The sequence below is a fragment of the Mchenga conophoros genome, linkage group LG20 (assembly GCF_057382185.1).
Source record: "Mchenga conophoros isolate Kocher_MC1m ecotype Shallow Benthic linkage group LG20, M_conophoros_male_GT1.1, whole genome shotgun sequence".
Classification (NCBI taxonomy): Eukaryota; Metazoa; Chordata; class Actinopteri; order Cichliformes; family Cichlidae; genus Mchenga; species Mchenga conophoros.
The window spans coordinates 17,347,270-17,363,715 of NC_140545.1; the positions used below are offsets into that span (position 1 = coordinate 17,347,270).

Genomic DNA, 16,446 nt, shown 5'->3' on the forward strand with positions numbered 1-16,446 from the left:
CAGCTCCTTTGTCTTACTGACGTTTAGAAGGAGGTTGTTCCTCTGGCACCAGTTCTCCAGATTCCTAATCTCCTTCAGGTAGGCCGTCTCGTTGTTATCAGAGATCAGGCCCACCACGACGGTGTCGTCTGCTGAATTCTGCTCTCTACCCGAAAGAATGCCCTGAAGCTCAAGCACACTTAATAATTCAGACAAAAATTCAAAATGCACCAGCAAGTTCACCTGTGAATGACTAAAAAAAGTTTTTTGAGTGGCCTAATCAAAGTCCAGACTTAAACCTGATTGAGATGCTTTGGTGTGACTTTAAACAGGCGGCTTCTGCTCAAAAACCTTTGTGTGTGGCTGAATTGAAATGCTTATGCAAAGAAGAGTGGGACAAAATTCTTCCACAGCGATGTGAGCCACTGTTCTTGATTGTCGCTATTCCTGCCAGGGGTCGCATGTAATTACTATTTTAAATTAAGTTTGGATAGCTTTGTTCCCTTAATAAATGAAATCATCATTTAAAAACTGCATTTTATACTTACTTGGGTTGTTTCTCTAGTTTTAAAATTTTTCTTGAGTATTTCTGTGTGACAATAATTTATTTCAGCCATTCATTTTCTTCTTTTTTTCCAAGTCAGGAAAGGGGGAAGGGTCACCAGGCAAAAGGTGGAGTAATCCTCCACGAGTCGCCAGTATATCACAGGACTAAAACACACAAACAGTCAGTCATTGCATTTGTACAGCGCTTTTCGAGACCCTCAAAGCGCTTTACAATTCCACTATTCATTCACTCTCACATTCACACACTGGTGCAGGCAAGCTACAGTTGTAGCCACAGCTGCTCTGGGGCAGACTGACAGAAGTGAGGCTGCCATATCGCACCATTTGTTCTAGTTCCCATCTGTAACATGGTCGATATGAATCTGGAAACACCCTTGTTGAAAGGGGCAGAGAACATTTTTGATTTTATGTCTTTTTAATAGTTAATTAGGGGTCAGCAACTGCTGGCATTAATTTAAAAAAAATTAGTAAATTGTTTTGGTTTGAAAGTCCTTTTAATTGTAACTAGCAAGACTGTAAATGGGCTAGATAAGAGAGAGGAGAAGCATCATACCTACAGTCACTGCGCATACCTGAGAACTCAAGCTGCAAAGTGGGTAAGTGACGTGCCGGAAGTGCTAAGAAAACTTGGCTTTCAGTTTAGCAGTCATGCCAGTGTGGTTTGTGTTAAAGAATTCCATTAATAATGCAACGCACTGTCTGAATCTATTCACTCGTCAATACAGCCGCTGCACTGCTCCTGTCTGAGTGCCAAGGTAAGCTAGTTAACAAGCGCAAGTGTGCATTTCTGACGTGTTGGCGAGGCTAGCAGCGAGCTAACCTTAGCAAACACAAAGCTAGCCCGTGGTCGCAGCTGTGTTGTTGTAAGGTTTACCGTTGTAGAGGCTCAGACTTATCACTAAACTGATACCTATCGTCGCAGTCTGTGTTGTCCAAATAGAATAGAAGAATAAAACTTAGCGACCAGTAATTCAGAATGTCAACAAAAAAAGAGGAACAAGTTAAAAAGAAGGCACGTTTCCCCTCATCCTACAGAGCTTGGCTAGCTGTTGACTGCAGGCGTGGTGCCATTTAGCTTACAACCAAAACACTTCTCAGTACCTTAGCCTTTTAGATCTTGTGTCTGAGTGAATTAAAGGGTAGCTGCTAAAACCTCTTGTGTCTCCATAAAAGCCAGGAGAAAGCTTGGTGAAGGAGGATGGATGGAGTCAGCTGGAGTACTACAAGGTCCCAGGAGTCATTTGGTCGCTCCAGCTCAGCCACAGACACTCTGTCAAGGCTTGCCACCTTTATCGCTAGGGCAGAGACAAAACAGCACACACAAACCCAGAGGCAGCGTCTGCCCCAGCAGCCCACCTATCTGTGTCAAGAATGTGGTAACGCCTTTCCTTATGCCACAGATCTGTTACAACACCAGGAGTCTGAACACACACTGCCCAAGCCTCACCGGTGTCCCTCGTGTGGCCAGGAGTTCTCCCTGAGGTCATCCTTACAGCTACACAAGTGCGAGTCCACATGCTGCGAGCTTTGTCATGGGATGTCGCTATTTGGTTCCCCCTGCTCTACGTGCGTGACTCACACTTCTGATCCTGGCAGCCCCCTGGACAAGCCACTTCACCGCCAGCCTCATCACATGGACCACAGCCCATATGCGTGTGCCCCGTGTGGGAGAGGTTTCAGCCAGAAGCAGGCTCTGCTGCAGCACCAACAGGCCGGCTGCAATGAGCTGCCGTCCCTGTCCGATATAGCTGATGCCAGCAGACTCCCTGACGGCTCTTCACCTGTTTCTGAGGGGGATTCCACTCGCTCTGATTCTTCAGATACTCCAGGGCCCAGTGGCCGAGCTATCAACACGTGTCAACTCTGCTCAAGAGTCTTCCGCTCAGAAGCTGCACTGCAACGCCATGAACAGGCCAGCCATGCAGAGGAGCAAAGTGCCACCGATGGGGAGGTGAGGAAAGGAAGGAGTGCTAAGGTGGATGAAGAGCCAAGCAAGAGTTCAAAATCTCAAAAAAAGCTGCTGAGCTGTCGCTCCTGTGACATGGTTTTCAGGAGCACCTCTAAACTGTACATGCACAGAAAAGAAAAGCACAGTAGAGAGAAGAATGTCAGGAGAGAGCCGAGGCCAGTCGTCATCAAGCGGAGGAAAGCAGGCACGTATCCCTGTCAGGTCTGCGGAAAAGTCTTTGTCCACCATTTATCGCTTAGGGCACACTACAGACAGCATACAGCCTTGAGCTTGGTGGCTATCAAAAACAAAAGCAAGACTGTAGGATGTACCACCAAAGACTCATCCAAACTATCAGAAAACAGACCAAATAAAGCCAAAACCAGCCTCGCTGAGATTAAGACAGTCAGGGCTGGCCCAGGGAGACCCAGGAAAGTCATTCGACAGTTGACCAAGAAAGGTGTTTCAGGGAGATGCACAGAAGTGCCTGAAGCTCAAGAGGAGGTGGAGAGAGATTTCCCGTGTCCCTCCTGTGCAGAGGTTTTCTCTCTGCAGCAGCAGCTGAAGGAACACATGGAGCTCCACCAAACCTCCATGAAGAGGAGACAGTGCAGTGTGTGCACCACCGAGATGGACACGTGCAAATGGCCAGGCTCCAGGAGGCAGAGGCTGTACCACTGCGTGCCCTGCCAGCAGGGGTTCTCTGCACTTGACTCTTTCCTAGAACACTGTCAGGAGCACCTTCGAGTTAGGGTGGAGGAGGACAGCTTGACAGAGGGCTACACGCATCAAGCTGACAAAGCCTGACGTGTCAGTGTGAATGTCATCAGCAACCCGCCTTTTTGCCTTGAAGGGTTAGACAGAGGGGAGTGATGAAATCTCTGTGAAATTCTTGTTGAGTCACGAGTTCACTGATTGAGAATTCAGAATATATTGCTTTTGTACCCCAAACTCGGGCTTTGTTATCCAAACCATATCAACAGTTAAAAAGAATGTCTTATTAAGCTTTTATTTAGCCCTTTACCATGAATTTTATTTTCTCCTGCAAGACTCATTGAAAAGCACAGTGTGGATATCAGTTTGTCTAAGATCCATCACAGCAGCTTTTAAAGGGAGGTTTAATCAGTGTTTGTACATCTGAGAACAGGACATCTTCTCAGATGCGTCTTGCAGAGCAACCATGCATTAACAAGTTGCATTGTAGTGAAATACAACAAAGAAGAATTACACAGAATATGTGTTTATGTTGTTTAGCAGCAGCAGCCTTTAAGATGAGCCTCAGCTTTATTACAGCAAGACTGATGATATGAAATTGAACATAAAGCTAATATTTTCACTGTGAAGGACTGTTGTCTGCAAATTTTCACTCTATAATGCATTGAAAACTGTAGAAGCCAGAACAGTTTGATTTTGATTCGTTTGATCCATTCAAAGTATCCAAACCTTTAAACCCAGGAGTCCCTCTTTCAGACCAGTTGTTGTCTGTGTATCCACTTTTATACCACAGAGTGGTATAAAAACTTCCACAAATTGTCTGCTTTTCCTTTTATTTTTTCTTTTAATTAAGAATGGTAGCTTATGATCCTGGAAGATGGTCTCACCACTTGGCAGCAACTGGGCTGGTTTAATTCCAGCCAGATACACAAAGCCCCTTTGGGGTTGTATTAGGGAGGCCATAAAAAGAGCATAAAACTCTGCCAGTCAAACTTGTGGAGTCACCCACTGTGGCGATCCCTTTTGAGAAGGGAGCAGCTGAAAATGGCTGTTAATAATAACATCAGTTGTGTAAAGGTTCCTGGACCTTGGATAAACTTCCCAGCTCTTAGAGTTTGAACTGTTCATTTCTAATCGACCCCATTTTCCAAAAACAGGTTGGGATTTGCTCGCATGCTCAAAGTGGAGCTAAGCTCATCTTTGCCTCAGGGTTTTGTTTTTTGTTCTTTTGAGAAATGAGGCCATCTGCTCAACTGTGGTACATTCTGGCCAGAACACTGCCTGACAAATTGTTTGCCACTTGTCTAGTTTTTGTTATATTTTCTGCTGTATTTTCTTACAAATTTGGCAATAATTATTCATCAATTGTGGTGTCTGAACTTGTCGTGTTGTCAGTCTTGTGTCCCGAACGTGAGTGTTAGCAGCACTACTTAGAGCACTGGGTGGAGGTTCATTTCTTTGCTCGAGAGATAAAATGCAGCCCCAGGGTCTGAATGAGATTGTAATGTGTAACACTGTTTGTTTACATGCTGTTTCCTAATATTTTATCATGGAAGAGAGATCGCAGTAATCTATACAGTGAGCAAACTTGGCTTTCATGGATAACTCTACCCGAAACAATGCCTTTCATAATGCCCCTGCTTTTTAGCTTGCATGAGCTCTGGTCGTATTTCCTAACTATGCAAACAGATGGACTGACGGCAGCCCTTCAGTGTGTCTACGATGCTCAATAAGTGCGCTTTGGTGAATAAACTTAAATCAACATGATTTTTTTTTCTAAAGTATTTTCAACTACTGTTTTCAAAATGCGACTGTGAACATGTAGAAGATACGTTTCTAGGTTTTGAAGTTTCTACTTTTCTGAGGTCTTTTGTAAGTTGGTGTGTATGGCTCTTTGCAGATGACATAAATAAAATTTAACAGTTGTCAGATGTTTTCTTTGCATCATTTCTGCTGTTCTAATTCTGTGAATTTTCAAACTGACTGCATGCCACAGCCATACAGCAGACTGATAGTAATTAATGGATGACAGTTGAAATTAGCAAGGGCAAATTGCAAAAATTATACCATAATTTGATTTTATTCAAAGTGGTTTAAAGTTATTTCATTTCTACTCAAATATATACATTTATTTTTGATGATTTTAGCTAGTTTCTAGGTTCAGATAATATAAATCATTATTAAAATAACAGGTCGCAGCTAAAAGCTCTTCCATTTGTATTCTGAACATAGTCAACAGTATAACAACTAATGGCCATGAAGCTTACACATTACTCTTAAAGCAGGAACAGTAAAACAATGTTATAAAATGCAATAATGTACATTAGATTCATTATTAAAACAATAGTTACACTAATATGATTTTCCTCAAATTATTAAATGTATTTGTCAACAAATAATGGTTGTCATTGGGCCCACTTGGTCTTATAGCAAAACACCCCCCAAAAAACTGAACATACACTGGATTTTCCTCACCCAACCATAAATGGGGTTTACAAAGAATGGTCTAAAAAAGAGAAAACACCCAGTAAGTGAACAAAATTTCTCTGGGTGAAAATGCTTTGGCATAGTGCTTCGTCAGGCCAGACAGTAACAATAATTCAAATTACCACTGGTTACAACCAAGGTATGCAGAACAGCATCTCTGAATGCACAACACGGACAATGAAGCAGATGTGCTGCAGCACCATCAGAACTGAACGGGTGGCACTTCTGTGAGCTAAGAACAGGAAACTGACACTATGAATCAACCAGGCTCACTAAAAGTGGACATTACTGGGTTAGAAAAATGTTACCTGGTTTGATGAGTTTTGATCCCAGGCTGCAACATTTGGATGGCAGGGTCAGAATTTTGCCTAAACATCAAAGTATGAATCTATCCTGCCTTTTATCAACAGGAAAGGCTGTTTCTGGTGGTGATTTGAGGGATATACTGTGATAATTGCATTTAAATAAATGATTTGAATATTTCTTCCACTACTACCGGTATATGCATTCAAAGCTGGCCGGCTCTCCCTCCTCCTGTCCTCATGGCGGCGCTGTGAGGAAAACGCAGAAGGTCCACTATGAGAGTTCACCAATGAAGTTCCGGTTGTCGGCGCACGCTTTCCTTCCGCGGTTTCGTGAAACGAAAAGATTGCGAACGAGTGCTTCGGCGTCCAGAAAATACAGCTAAAATGAGTAAAGCACACCCACCCGAGCTGAAGAAGTAAGTCAATGATCTTTGATAAATAAACGCGCACTGGTTATTTTGTACCTGCTTCTTGTTTCCTGTATAGCAGATCTGGTACATTGTTTGTAATAGCCACAAGCTAACATTAGCTAACATGCCTGTGAAGAAACTGTGACCATGTAACCGATGCTGATGGGTTTCTTTTCCAGGTTCATGGACAAGAAGCTTTCATGTGAGTATGACTCCAAGCACAGATTCAAATGCAGCCGGAATGTTAAAAGTGAATCTGTTCCTGTCTTTCGTTGTTTTTGAGCAACAGCATGAAATATCAAAGTAAAGTTATTGAATAATTTCAGTAATTACGTTTTCATCTGGTACACTTCACAAAGCCTTCTTCGATGACCTCTGCTCCCTGTTTGTTCAGGATCTCATAACAAAGAGCAGACATGTAGTGCAGGCAATACACATGGGGAGGGGGGGAATTTATTTTAATACGCGCAGCGTGTTGTGTTGCTGGGAAGTACTGCTAGAAATGCGATGGTTAGGACAAATGTTGATATATTGTATAACTTGCACAGATCTTATAACCCCTACTGTCTTTCATTGACACTATACTATAATTGTGAGATGTCTTTATGGTCTTAAAAGTTGGAAAATAAGCTTGTTGTAACCCTCGGAATAATAAGTTCATTCCTCACACTGGGTAAGTCAAGTACCTTTCATAGATGTGGACTCAAAAGTTAGGTTATGTGATAGCATAAATATGGATGTCTTATTTTGCTGTATGTAAATATTCGTGGTAGTATGTGGACAATCTAAACTTTGAGTTTAAAGATGGATCAGTCTCAGAAATAAATGAACTGAGCAGTTTGTAAAATTCCTCATAGTGATTTATTTTTTTCTCCTTTCAGTGAAGCTGAATGGAGGCAGACATGTGCAAGGCATCCTGCGGGGGTTCGACCCTTTTATGAACCTGGTGGTGGATGACTGTCTGGAGATGGGCCCCGGAGGACAGCAGAACACAATTGGCATGGTGGTCAGTACCTTTGTCTTTCTTAATTTTCTGTATTGTCACCAAAGGCCATTAACCCATTCCTTCTGTTCATTCTTTAGTTTGTGCATCCAACCAAAGAAAAGTTGTGCGCTTAAGCACAGCACAGCATTGTTATCTTCAAGCAGTCTGCTCTCCTCTTAACTACAGCTTGCTTATTTACGAGAGAGTTCTGGTTATAATGGTGTCAGACTTCATATTTGCCACGGTCTGAACATGCTGCAAAGCACTCCCATTAAGACCCCGATCTTTCTTGATAGCTTTAGCTGTAGTATATTAACAGGATTGCCAATATTCATTTGCACGTGAACCCTTTGCATTTTGGCACACTCTGTTTCAGCAGCAGTACAAATTGAAATCTGCATGATATCATCACAAAATAAAATAAATATTTTGTACCTGATTAAAGCCCTGTTTTTCCATCATATTAGTCATTTCCATCCACCATTTGCTCTTCCTGTCATATGGAGTGCAAAGAGACTTGGTGGAGTCATTTGTATACATTTTGGTTGCATATCATGTGCTACTAGTATTTCGTCCTTTGTAACCTGGTTGTACTTGACGGTTTGGTTTTAGCTCAGCTGGTGGAACAAGTTTTAGGCCCTTATTTCACAGACATTTAGCATGTCCCCGATAACATTAACCATGACCTGAACAACGTCAGATTGTTATGCTTGTTTTATTCTTGAGTGGGAGTAGCATGAACGCAGTTCCTGCGCAATCACAGACTGCCTGCAGAGAGTGTTTGTTGTTGATGGAGTATCACAAATATGTATTACAACCTGTGCGTGGGCCACACTTGCATGTGCTGTCGTTGTTCCATCAGCCAGCCTTGGAGAAGTATAAAGTTCTCAGTACAACGAGTTGATCAAATCAAATCACTTTTATTGTCACATCACATGTGCAGGTACATTGGTACAGTACATGTGAGTGAAATTCTTGTGTGCGAGCTTCACAAGCAACAGAGTTGTGCAAAATACAATAATGTAAACAAGCAAAATACAAGAATGGCTACATCTGAAACTAATAAATATATGTACAATATATAATAGTATATGCATTTCTGGATGTGTATACTAAATATTTTTCTACGTGTGTGTGTGTGTGTATACACATATTTTACAAATTAAATAGAGTAAACAATAAATAAAATATATAAAAATATACAGAGTTGAGACATGTGCAAAACAGTGGCATTAATGTACAGTATGGAGTGCATAATGTTGAAGTTCTAGTAGTGAAGGTGAGGTGTCTATGACGTGTTCAGCAGTCTGATGGCCTGGTGGAAGAAGCTGTCTCTCATTCTGCTGGTACGGGACCGGATGCTGCAGAACCTCCTTCCTGATGGAAGTAGTCTGAACAGTTTATGGCTGGGGTGACTGGAGTCCTTGATGATCCTCCCCGCTTTCCTCAGGCACCGCTTCCTGTAGATGTCTTGGAGGGAGTGAAGTGAAGTGAACAGTGTGTTCAAAAACAACGAAAAGTGTCCACTGCAGTCACTGTCTGTACTTTTCTTTTCATGTTTGTGTCATACCCTTTCCTGCCGAACTCCACAATCGCACCCTCCCCGTTTCTGGCCCACTTGTCAACCTGTGAGCATTTGAACAACACATATGTCTTCCACATCCAGTGACATGCTGTTGGGACTGTTTGGTGGACTGCACGATAGCACACTTGTGGAATTGTGTTCACATACCATACATTATTAGTTATACCTGCATCTGCTGCTGTTTGCTCCAGGAAATCATTTTCATTCATTTCAAAACCATCCTAACTCGGTTTGAAGCAGGAATTATACCGTCAGCAAGTCCGCTAGGGTATACTCGGGTCCCACTGTTATAAATTTCATCATGAGATGGTTAGGGCAGTTTGTGCCTGCCTGCTTTTTGTGACTGTGTGGACTCTGTGTCTGTGGATGATTTACTTTACACTAAGTACACATTCTCCCCAGGCAATGAACTACAAACAACAGGAATGAGTGCTCAGCTGTTCAGTATAATTTAGGCTTTAAAATGTCAAGAAAAGCTGTTTGCTTTACCTTCTATGAATAAGATACTAAATTCTGTTTAGATTTGGAAAGCTCAGTGCTTTATTTAAAACCTTTAGGACATTTGTCATGATGGTAGTGTGTTTACTCTGTGTGGTGTTGTTTCTCACAGGTCATCAGGGGAAACAGCATCATCATGCTGGAGGCCTTGGAGAGAGTATGAGAGCGGAGGAGGCACCTGAAGAAAATGATCCCTACATTTTTTTTTTTTTGTTTGTTTTTTTTGTTGGGTTTTTTTTTTTGTTTGTTTGTTTGTTTTTTACATTATTGTCCCTTTCTGGCTCCTCAGTAAGGAGACAAAGCATTTGTATTTGAATTGTGAGATGATAGATACAGTCTTTTTGTTTGGATTTTTGAAATGTGTGATCTTGTGAATAAATCAGTTTTCTTTGTAATTGGTTTTCTGCATTCAGTTTATATCACATTACCACAATACAACAAGTTATTGTTCTGTTACTGTCAACATGTTACTATAGCAACAGGCAGAGGAAGCTGCACACTAAATATGATGATAAGAGTCCAGCTGGACCGATATAAAATACTGTGGAACACCCTTATTTCTTCATATTCTCCCCGCTAAGAGACAGATCTTCTTAGAAATTTTAAGTGATTCTCTGGGCCTTCGGAAGCTAAAAGTTTTTCTTTGGAGATTGGCTGCTGCTGAGCTCATTTATACCTGCCTATTTTCAAAAGAAGGAGAAAACCAAATACATGTTGAATTTAGGTATGCACTTAGTCACTGCCTTTTACAAAAAAGTAATTTATTCCTGCTGCTTCAGAATCTACAAAGATAGCAGCCTGACAGATGTAAAAGAGTGGGGGGGTTCACCAATGATGTGATGCCCAAAGAGCTGTTAACTGAATATTTGAGCCAAGATTGTGTCAAGTGTGTGCTTAAAAATTTTTGGGAAAAACAAACAAGTGAAGGATTAAAGGAGTGGCAGGCCTAAAGCGCTACAGCAGCCAAACAGTATCTGAATGTCATGTCCTTAAGAAATAAAAGAAGAATCCAGCAGAGATCTGACACAGGTCCTTTACTGACCCATCTACTGTTCACCAAAGACTCGTCAGAAATGGTCTGAGTGGAAGAGTGGCTGTCAACAAGTCATCCTTAAGGAAGACAAACAGGCAGAAAAGGCTGAGGTATGAGTGTTCACATAATTTCCTTAGGGATTATTAAAGGATTCTGATTTGACATTAGAAGTGGCTTGAAAATCAGTGGCAACAGGCCATGTGAAGTGAGTGAAATTTGATCAGTCAGTCATGGTTTGGTGTCCCCAGAGCTCAGCCAACATTAGTGAAGCAGTGTGGGATCATGTTGACAGAGAATGGGACAAAAAGGTATGGGCTCAAAATGTGGTCATAAATATTTTGTACTTGTAAAAAAGATTTGTATGTGTAAAAAAGATTTGTGTGTGGACTTAGAAAAAAAACCCCTGCAAGTTACAAGTACGGATTTTTGACCCTATTTTTCTTCCCTTCATCTGATTGGTCAATGTCATGTCAATCACAAATGTAACAATCCAATCAGAGAACAGATGGGTTTGGCTGTCGAGGGGCGCTTTTTTTTAACTGCAGGTCTTTGAAGGGAATAAATGCCCTTTTACATGCCAACCCAGCGTTTTCCTTCATCACCACGAAGGAAAACAGTCTGTGGTAGTCCGAGTTTGGTGATTTTTATGTCACAGGTCTACGTGTTTAATACAGGGACTTCCACAGCCTTTTCAACAGCGCTGCGGACCGCGGGGTGGGGGCGGGCAGTGTTTTGGAAATGACAGTCTTCATTACAAAGCTTTCTTCGTTATGAATTAGCATACATGTTTTTATTGAACATTTGAAGAACTAGCAAAAAAAACAAACTCTTGTAGAGGACATAAAGTCAGAGATAGAAAAGACAAGGAGCAGGTGCATCTAGTACAGGTAGAGCTGCTGCAAAAACCCATAGAGCCCAGCAGCCAGCGTAACAAATTCTGGATCCTTTGCTTTTAGTTAGCAGTTAGCATTAGCAGCGTATCCTGCATCCGATGTGAAAGGACTTTTATGCTGCGCACTGTGACTCACAGCAATGGTGCTGGGTCAGCCCTGACTTTGTGTTAAACTAATCCTAAAGTAATAATGTTATTTCTAACCACTGATATACCACAACTTTTTCCTTTCAACAGCTACTGAAAGTTTGGGGACCTAGCTGCTATCGGATACAAACGGTATCACCCTTCAAGGACTTGCAGTTCAAAAAAGCGCCCCTCCGACAGCCAAACCCATCTGTTCTCTGATTGGATTATTACATTTGTGATTGACATGACATTGACCAATCAGATGAAGGGTAGAAAAATAGGGTCAAAAATCCGTACTTGTAACTTGCAGGGTTTTTTTTTTCTAAGTCCACACACAAATCTTTTTTACACATACAAATCTTTTTTACACACACACAAATCTTTTTTACGCACACACAAATCTTTTTTACACATACAAATCTTTTTTACGCACACACAAATCTTTTTTACACATACAAATCTTTTTTACAAGTACAAAATATTTATGACCACATTTTGAGCCCATAAAAAAGCAGCCAACATTGTCTTTAAGAGAACTACTAAAGACTACACAAATAAATGACTAAACCTGTCTTATCCTAATGCAATTCTTATATTTAGAAAAAGCAGTAAGTGATCACAAATATATAAAGTGTGTGTATTGTTTTAGATATGTTTTTAATGCAGGACATGACCGAAATAAAGGTTTTACTGCCAACAGGTTGTATCTACATACACAAAAACAAAAACAGCAATGCCATTCCTTTTCAGTAGCATGTCTCCCAGACTGCAGCAGCCAACAAATGCCTCTGGATACTGTTGTCCTTTATATGTCAGCAGCACATAAAATCTGCATCTAGAAAAACCTGGTAAAGACAGTTTTGCTGACCTTATTCCTAAATATGACTTCAAAAAGTTTTTTTCTTCTGGCCTGAAGCCGGAGAGGAATTCTCACTCAGGTTTCAGTTCCGGTGTGTTTGAGTGCTGTGTGCATTTGTAATCATAATGCGCAAATGCTGACGGCGGGTCGACAGGGGGCGCACTCCGGACGACTGACTTCCCGTTCAGCTGGACTTTTATTTTGAAAGCCGAGTGTCGTCAGTGCGGACGCGTTTCTTTACGTTCTGTGTCATAGCAGTTTTAACGGAATGTGGAAAGTAGCGATGTCGGAGGAAGTTGCCAAGGCTTTGCAGTCGGTAGTGGAACGGGTGAACCAGGCGGCGGCCCGGCGGCCTAAGGTAACTGCAGGCCGGGATGCTCCTCTCGGTAGCGCCTCTGCCTTCGCTCCTCTCTTGGGGCCCTGAGAAAAACGTGCTGCGGCAGCACGAATCGTTATGTAAGGCTGCCAAACACTTCAACCTTTGAATGGGAGACAGTCGGGCTTGCGGCAGCACTTTCATAACACCCCATGCGTGACAGTGCGTGCGGGGAGCATGGTACACGCACTCTGGCTGTGTTTGCGTGTTAGTGGGTACAGATGATGTCTGTCAGTTACTCATTCCATTATTGTGTGACTATTGCTCTATGGGAAACGTCCACGAGTGTAGATGTCCTTTTCAACAAGTGCCACTCCATTCAAATAGAATCAAGGTTGATGTAGGTCACAGCTGTGGGAACATGCTGTGAGCTGGTTTATCTAAATGATGAGGAGCAGCTGAACGATCTGTAGCAGGATGTGGATGCAGCCGGAAGCATCGTTGTTTTGGATGATGCTGACAGGGTTGACTCACTCCTCTGCAAAAGACCTCTGCTTGCATGCTGCATCACACGCTCCTCTGCTCATGCTCACTGATACGGATGAAAAATGAGCTTTTGTTGTCCTTCCTCAGACACTACCAGCTGTACCACCCCGCCTTGTAGCTGTCAGCAAGACAAAACCCCCAGAGATGGTTGTGGAGGCCTACAAGCAAGGGCAGCGGAACTTTGGGGAAAATTATGTGAGTGTGCAACACTGCCAGCGTCTCTGAATGACCTGTGAGGAGAATGAAGGTGGACAGTAATACAGATGATTGACGTTGCCCTTCATTTCTCCCTAGGTTAATGAACTTGTTGACAAAGCTTCAGATCCTCTGGTAGGTTCACATATTTTAGAAGATTGGATTGCTCCTCCCCCACCGCAGACCTTGACCTTGTTTCTTTTCCCTTCATCCAGATTTTAGAATTGTGTCCAGAAATCAAGTGGCATTTTATCGGCCATCTACAGAAGAATAATGTCAACAAACTTTTGGGTGAGTGACCATCAGCTCTCTCGTAGAGGTCACAGACCTGTGAAATGCTCTCTCAGAGTGCTTTGTGGTTATTCTAAGGTTTTATGTAAACCTAAAAAAAACCCTAAAAACATCTTGTCGTTAGCAGGTCTGAAAATTGGGTAGATAGAACCTCAGATGAACAACAACACGTCATATTACACTGTCATTATCTGTTTTAACAAAACAGTGTTTGAAAAAAGTACACTCTTACTGCTACCATAGTAATTAAAGAGAGAACAGTCAGGTACTTCTAATCGTTACAAGCGCGTCTATAAAGGCAGACTTTTGTCAGTGTGATCATTTGGACCATTCGGGTGTGTGTGTTAACAAAGGGAACACAATCAGCAGTGATCTTTGAGAAGCAGTGTGGGAAGGGCCATGACGCTTGTTGGGTGTACTTTCTCTTTACCATGACTGTACCAAATTAAAGCTATTTCTAAATAAATAAGTGAATACATACAACAGCATGATGCCCTTTCATCCTCATTTTTGCAGGAGTGCAGAATCTCTTCCTTGTGGAGACAATCGACTCTGCAAAACTGGCTGACAGGGTCAACAGCTCGTGGCAGCGCATCAGAGGAGCCAGCACACAGAGGTTAAAGGTCATGGTTCAGGTCAACACCAGCGGAGAACAGAGTGAGTGCTTCTTGGGTGTGACGATCTGATCACCAACACTGCTGCTGTTACGTGAACAATGCGTCAAATGTTTGTCTTAGGCAAACATGGCTTGCCACCAGAGGACACGGTCAACACGGTGAAGCACATAGTGACACAGTGTCCCGCCCTGCACTTCTTAGGACTCATGACCATTGGGCGCTACGGCTATGACCTCACTCTGGGGCCCAACCCAGACTTCCAGGTACGAAACAATTACAGAACGGCTACATTTACCTGTGGTCATTTTTGTGTGCACCAAGAAAAATGAAAAACACTATTAATATTAGTGTCAGTCTGTAATCCTAACAATACACCTGCACAGATGCTGCTGAGTCGGAGACAGGAGGTGTGTGACAGTCTGAAGCTGCCTACAGAGGATGTAGAGCTGAGTATGGGTATGTCCACCGATTTTGAACATGCGGTGAGTGTCACTCCTGTATGGAAGCTGGTAACAGCAATTTAAAAAAACTTTGTGTCCAAATTCTGAAATCAAATTTATTTTGATTGACTTTGATTAAAGTCAATGATCCTCTGTAGGTCATGAATGTCTGTGTCAAACCCCACATCAGCACATACATTGCATTTCCTAAAAGTTGAACTTTGAAAAAAATGTCAACATTGTACCGGCACTGCAGAAAAGATCAGTGGAGTCATCATGAAAATCTGACTGTCTGCACAAACATTTGTCCTTGGAGACTCCTCAGCATTGTTGCTGATATTTGATTTGAATCTGCACATCCTATTTTCCTCCTTTTTAACTGTTGTTTTTGTTTTCTTTGCTTCCATATAAAGATTGAGGTGGGTTCCACCAATGTGCGAGTGGGTAGCATCATATTCGGCAACAGGGAGTATCCCAACAGTGCACTGAACACTCCTAATCCCAGTCCTGGTCCCAGTCCAGTTCCCAGTCCTGAGAAAACATCTAAGATGGTGTCAGAAGATGCCGCCAAGAAGATGCAGCACCTCACCGTGTCTGAACGCTAAGAAAGAGCCTCTCCTTCTTTGAAATACCTTTAATTAAAAAAGCAAAACAAAAGAGCTCTGCTCTTCACATGCAGAACGAACAGAGCGGTGAAGCAGATCTTTTCCACACAGCCTTGTGGAGCTAGGATTGAGGAATCCTGCATTAATTGTAAATTGTATTTGCCTAATCCTAACTTTTTGTGTGCCCTTGTTGCAGTTTAAGCATTAAAGTGGCATTTGGCACAGAGCTAGAAAACCTTTTTAACGTTGTTTAACAAGTGTTATTAACGTTTAGTGCCCTGACTTGCTCCTCATGGAAAACCTTTTAGTCAAGATAACTGGATACAAGACAAACTACTGAAAACACGACGACTTCAGTGTTTTTGCGTGAGGTTTCTTTGGATTCTTGTGCTGGTGTGTGATATTTTCTACTTTTCCACTCAAACACAGGACGGTGCTGAAATGTGTCTCCCACAGATCAGGACCTCCACACAGCACAGTGTACCACTCTTGTTGAACATATGAAACAAAGACCTGATTTAACAAATAAATCATTTATCCCTTTATAATGACACATTGTATTGTGTGTTTGATATTGTTCTGTTTGGTGTGCCAAAGGTGACAAAACTCTATTCTTGATATTAATAAACCTGAGCGTAAACCGAGGAAGTGTTTCTGTGTAGCAGTCTCGTGTCCGTGCTGTGGTGCTTTGGAGGTGAGTGTGAGGGTTAACCTATGCAAAGTGGTGATTTTGTTTCATCATCCAACTAGGTTTTCACACTGCAGCTCTGATGGTGTAGCAGTGGTTTATTTACCGGTATCACAAGATCTGTGTGTGTCTTGTTTTTTTTTTTTTCTGTCAACATGGGGAGAAAAAAGGTCAGTTTGTGATTTAATGTGTGGTTACTGTCCTACCGAGGCATTTCAGCATTGTTTGGTTTGGAATCTGGCTCACAGGGAAGCTGAAGCCAAGCAATAAATTTTATTGTTGAAATGATGATCCATTTGCTGTGTATTTCTTCTCCTTAGGACAAAGTGGCGCAAATAACAACAACAAAAAAAAGTT

The 16,446-nt window shown here is 42.1% G+C and overlaps 3 protein-coding genes across 4 annotated transcripts; all 3 read left to right on the plus strand.

Annotated features, from left to right (window-relative positions):
* Positions 1-884: 884 nt before the first annotated feature.
* On the plus strand, positions 885-5,133 carry LOC146550596 (uncharacterized). Of its 2 annotated transcripts, none has more exons than XM_085260443.1 (2): positions 885-1,142; positions 1,720-5,133. In XM_085260443.1, exon 2 carries the CDS (start codon positions 1,745-1,747, stop codon positions 3,299-3,301), a length of 1,557 nt encoding a protein of 518 aa, XP_085116569.1. In that variant the 5' UTR covers positions 885-1,142; positions 1,720-1,744; the 3' UTR covers positions 3,302-5,133. The 2 variants fall into 2 exon arrangements, with proteins under 2 accessions (XP_085116569.1, XP_085116568.1); XM_085260442.1 differs by lacking the exon at positions 885-1,142 and adding an exon at positions 1,156-1,301.
* A 1,138-nt stretch (positions 5,134-6,271) lies between these two features.
* On the plus strand, positions 6,272-9,873 carry snrpg (small nuclear ribonucleoprotein polypeptide G). Its single transcript, XM_085260548.1, has 4 exons — positions 6,272-6,416; positions 6,590-6,612; positions 7,292-7,416; positions 9,591-9,873. The coding sequence occupies exons 1-4, from the start codon at positions 6,385-6,387 to the stop codon at positions 9,639-9,641; spliced, it is 231 nt and encodes a 76-aa protein (XP_085116674.1). The 5' UTR covers positions 6,272-6,384; the 3' UTR covers positions 9,642-9,873.
* Positions 9,874-12,583: 2,710 nt separating this feature from the next.
* plpbp (pyridoxal phosphate binding protein) lies at positions 12,584-16,380 on the plus strand. The gene is made up of 8 exons (XM_085260971.1): positions 12,584-12,749; positions 13,341-13,448; positions 13,548-13,583; positions 13,664-13,739; positions 14,256-14,396; positions 14,477-14,619; positions 14,740-14,838; positions 15,210-16,380. Exons 1-8 carry the CDS (start codon positions 12,660-12,662, stop codon positions 15,399-15,401), a joined length of 885 nt encoding a protein of 294 aa, XP_085117097.1. The 5' UTR covers positions 12,584-12,659; the 3' UTR covers positions 15,402-16,380.
* Positions 16,381-16,446: the final 66 nt, after the last annotated feature.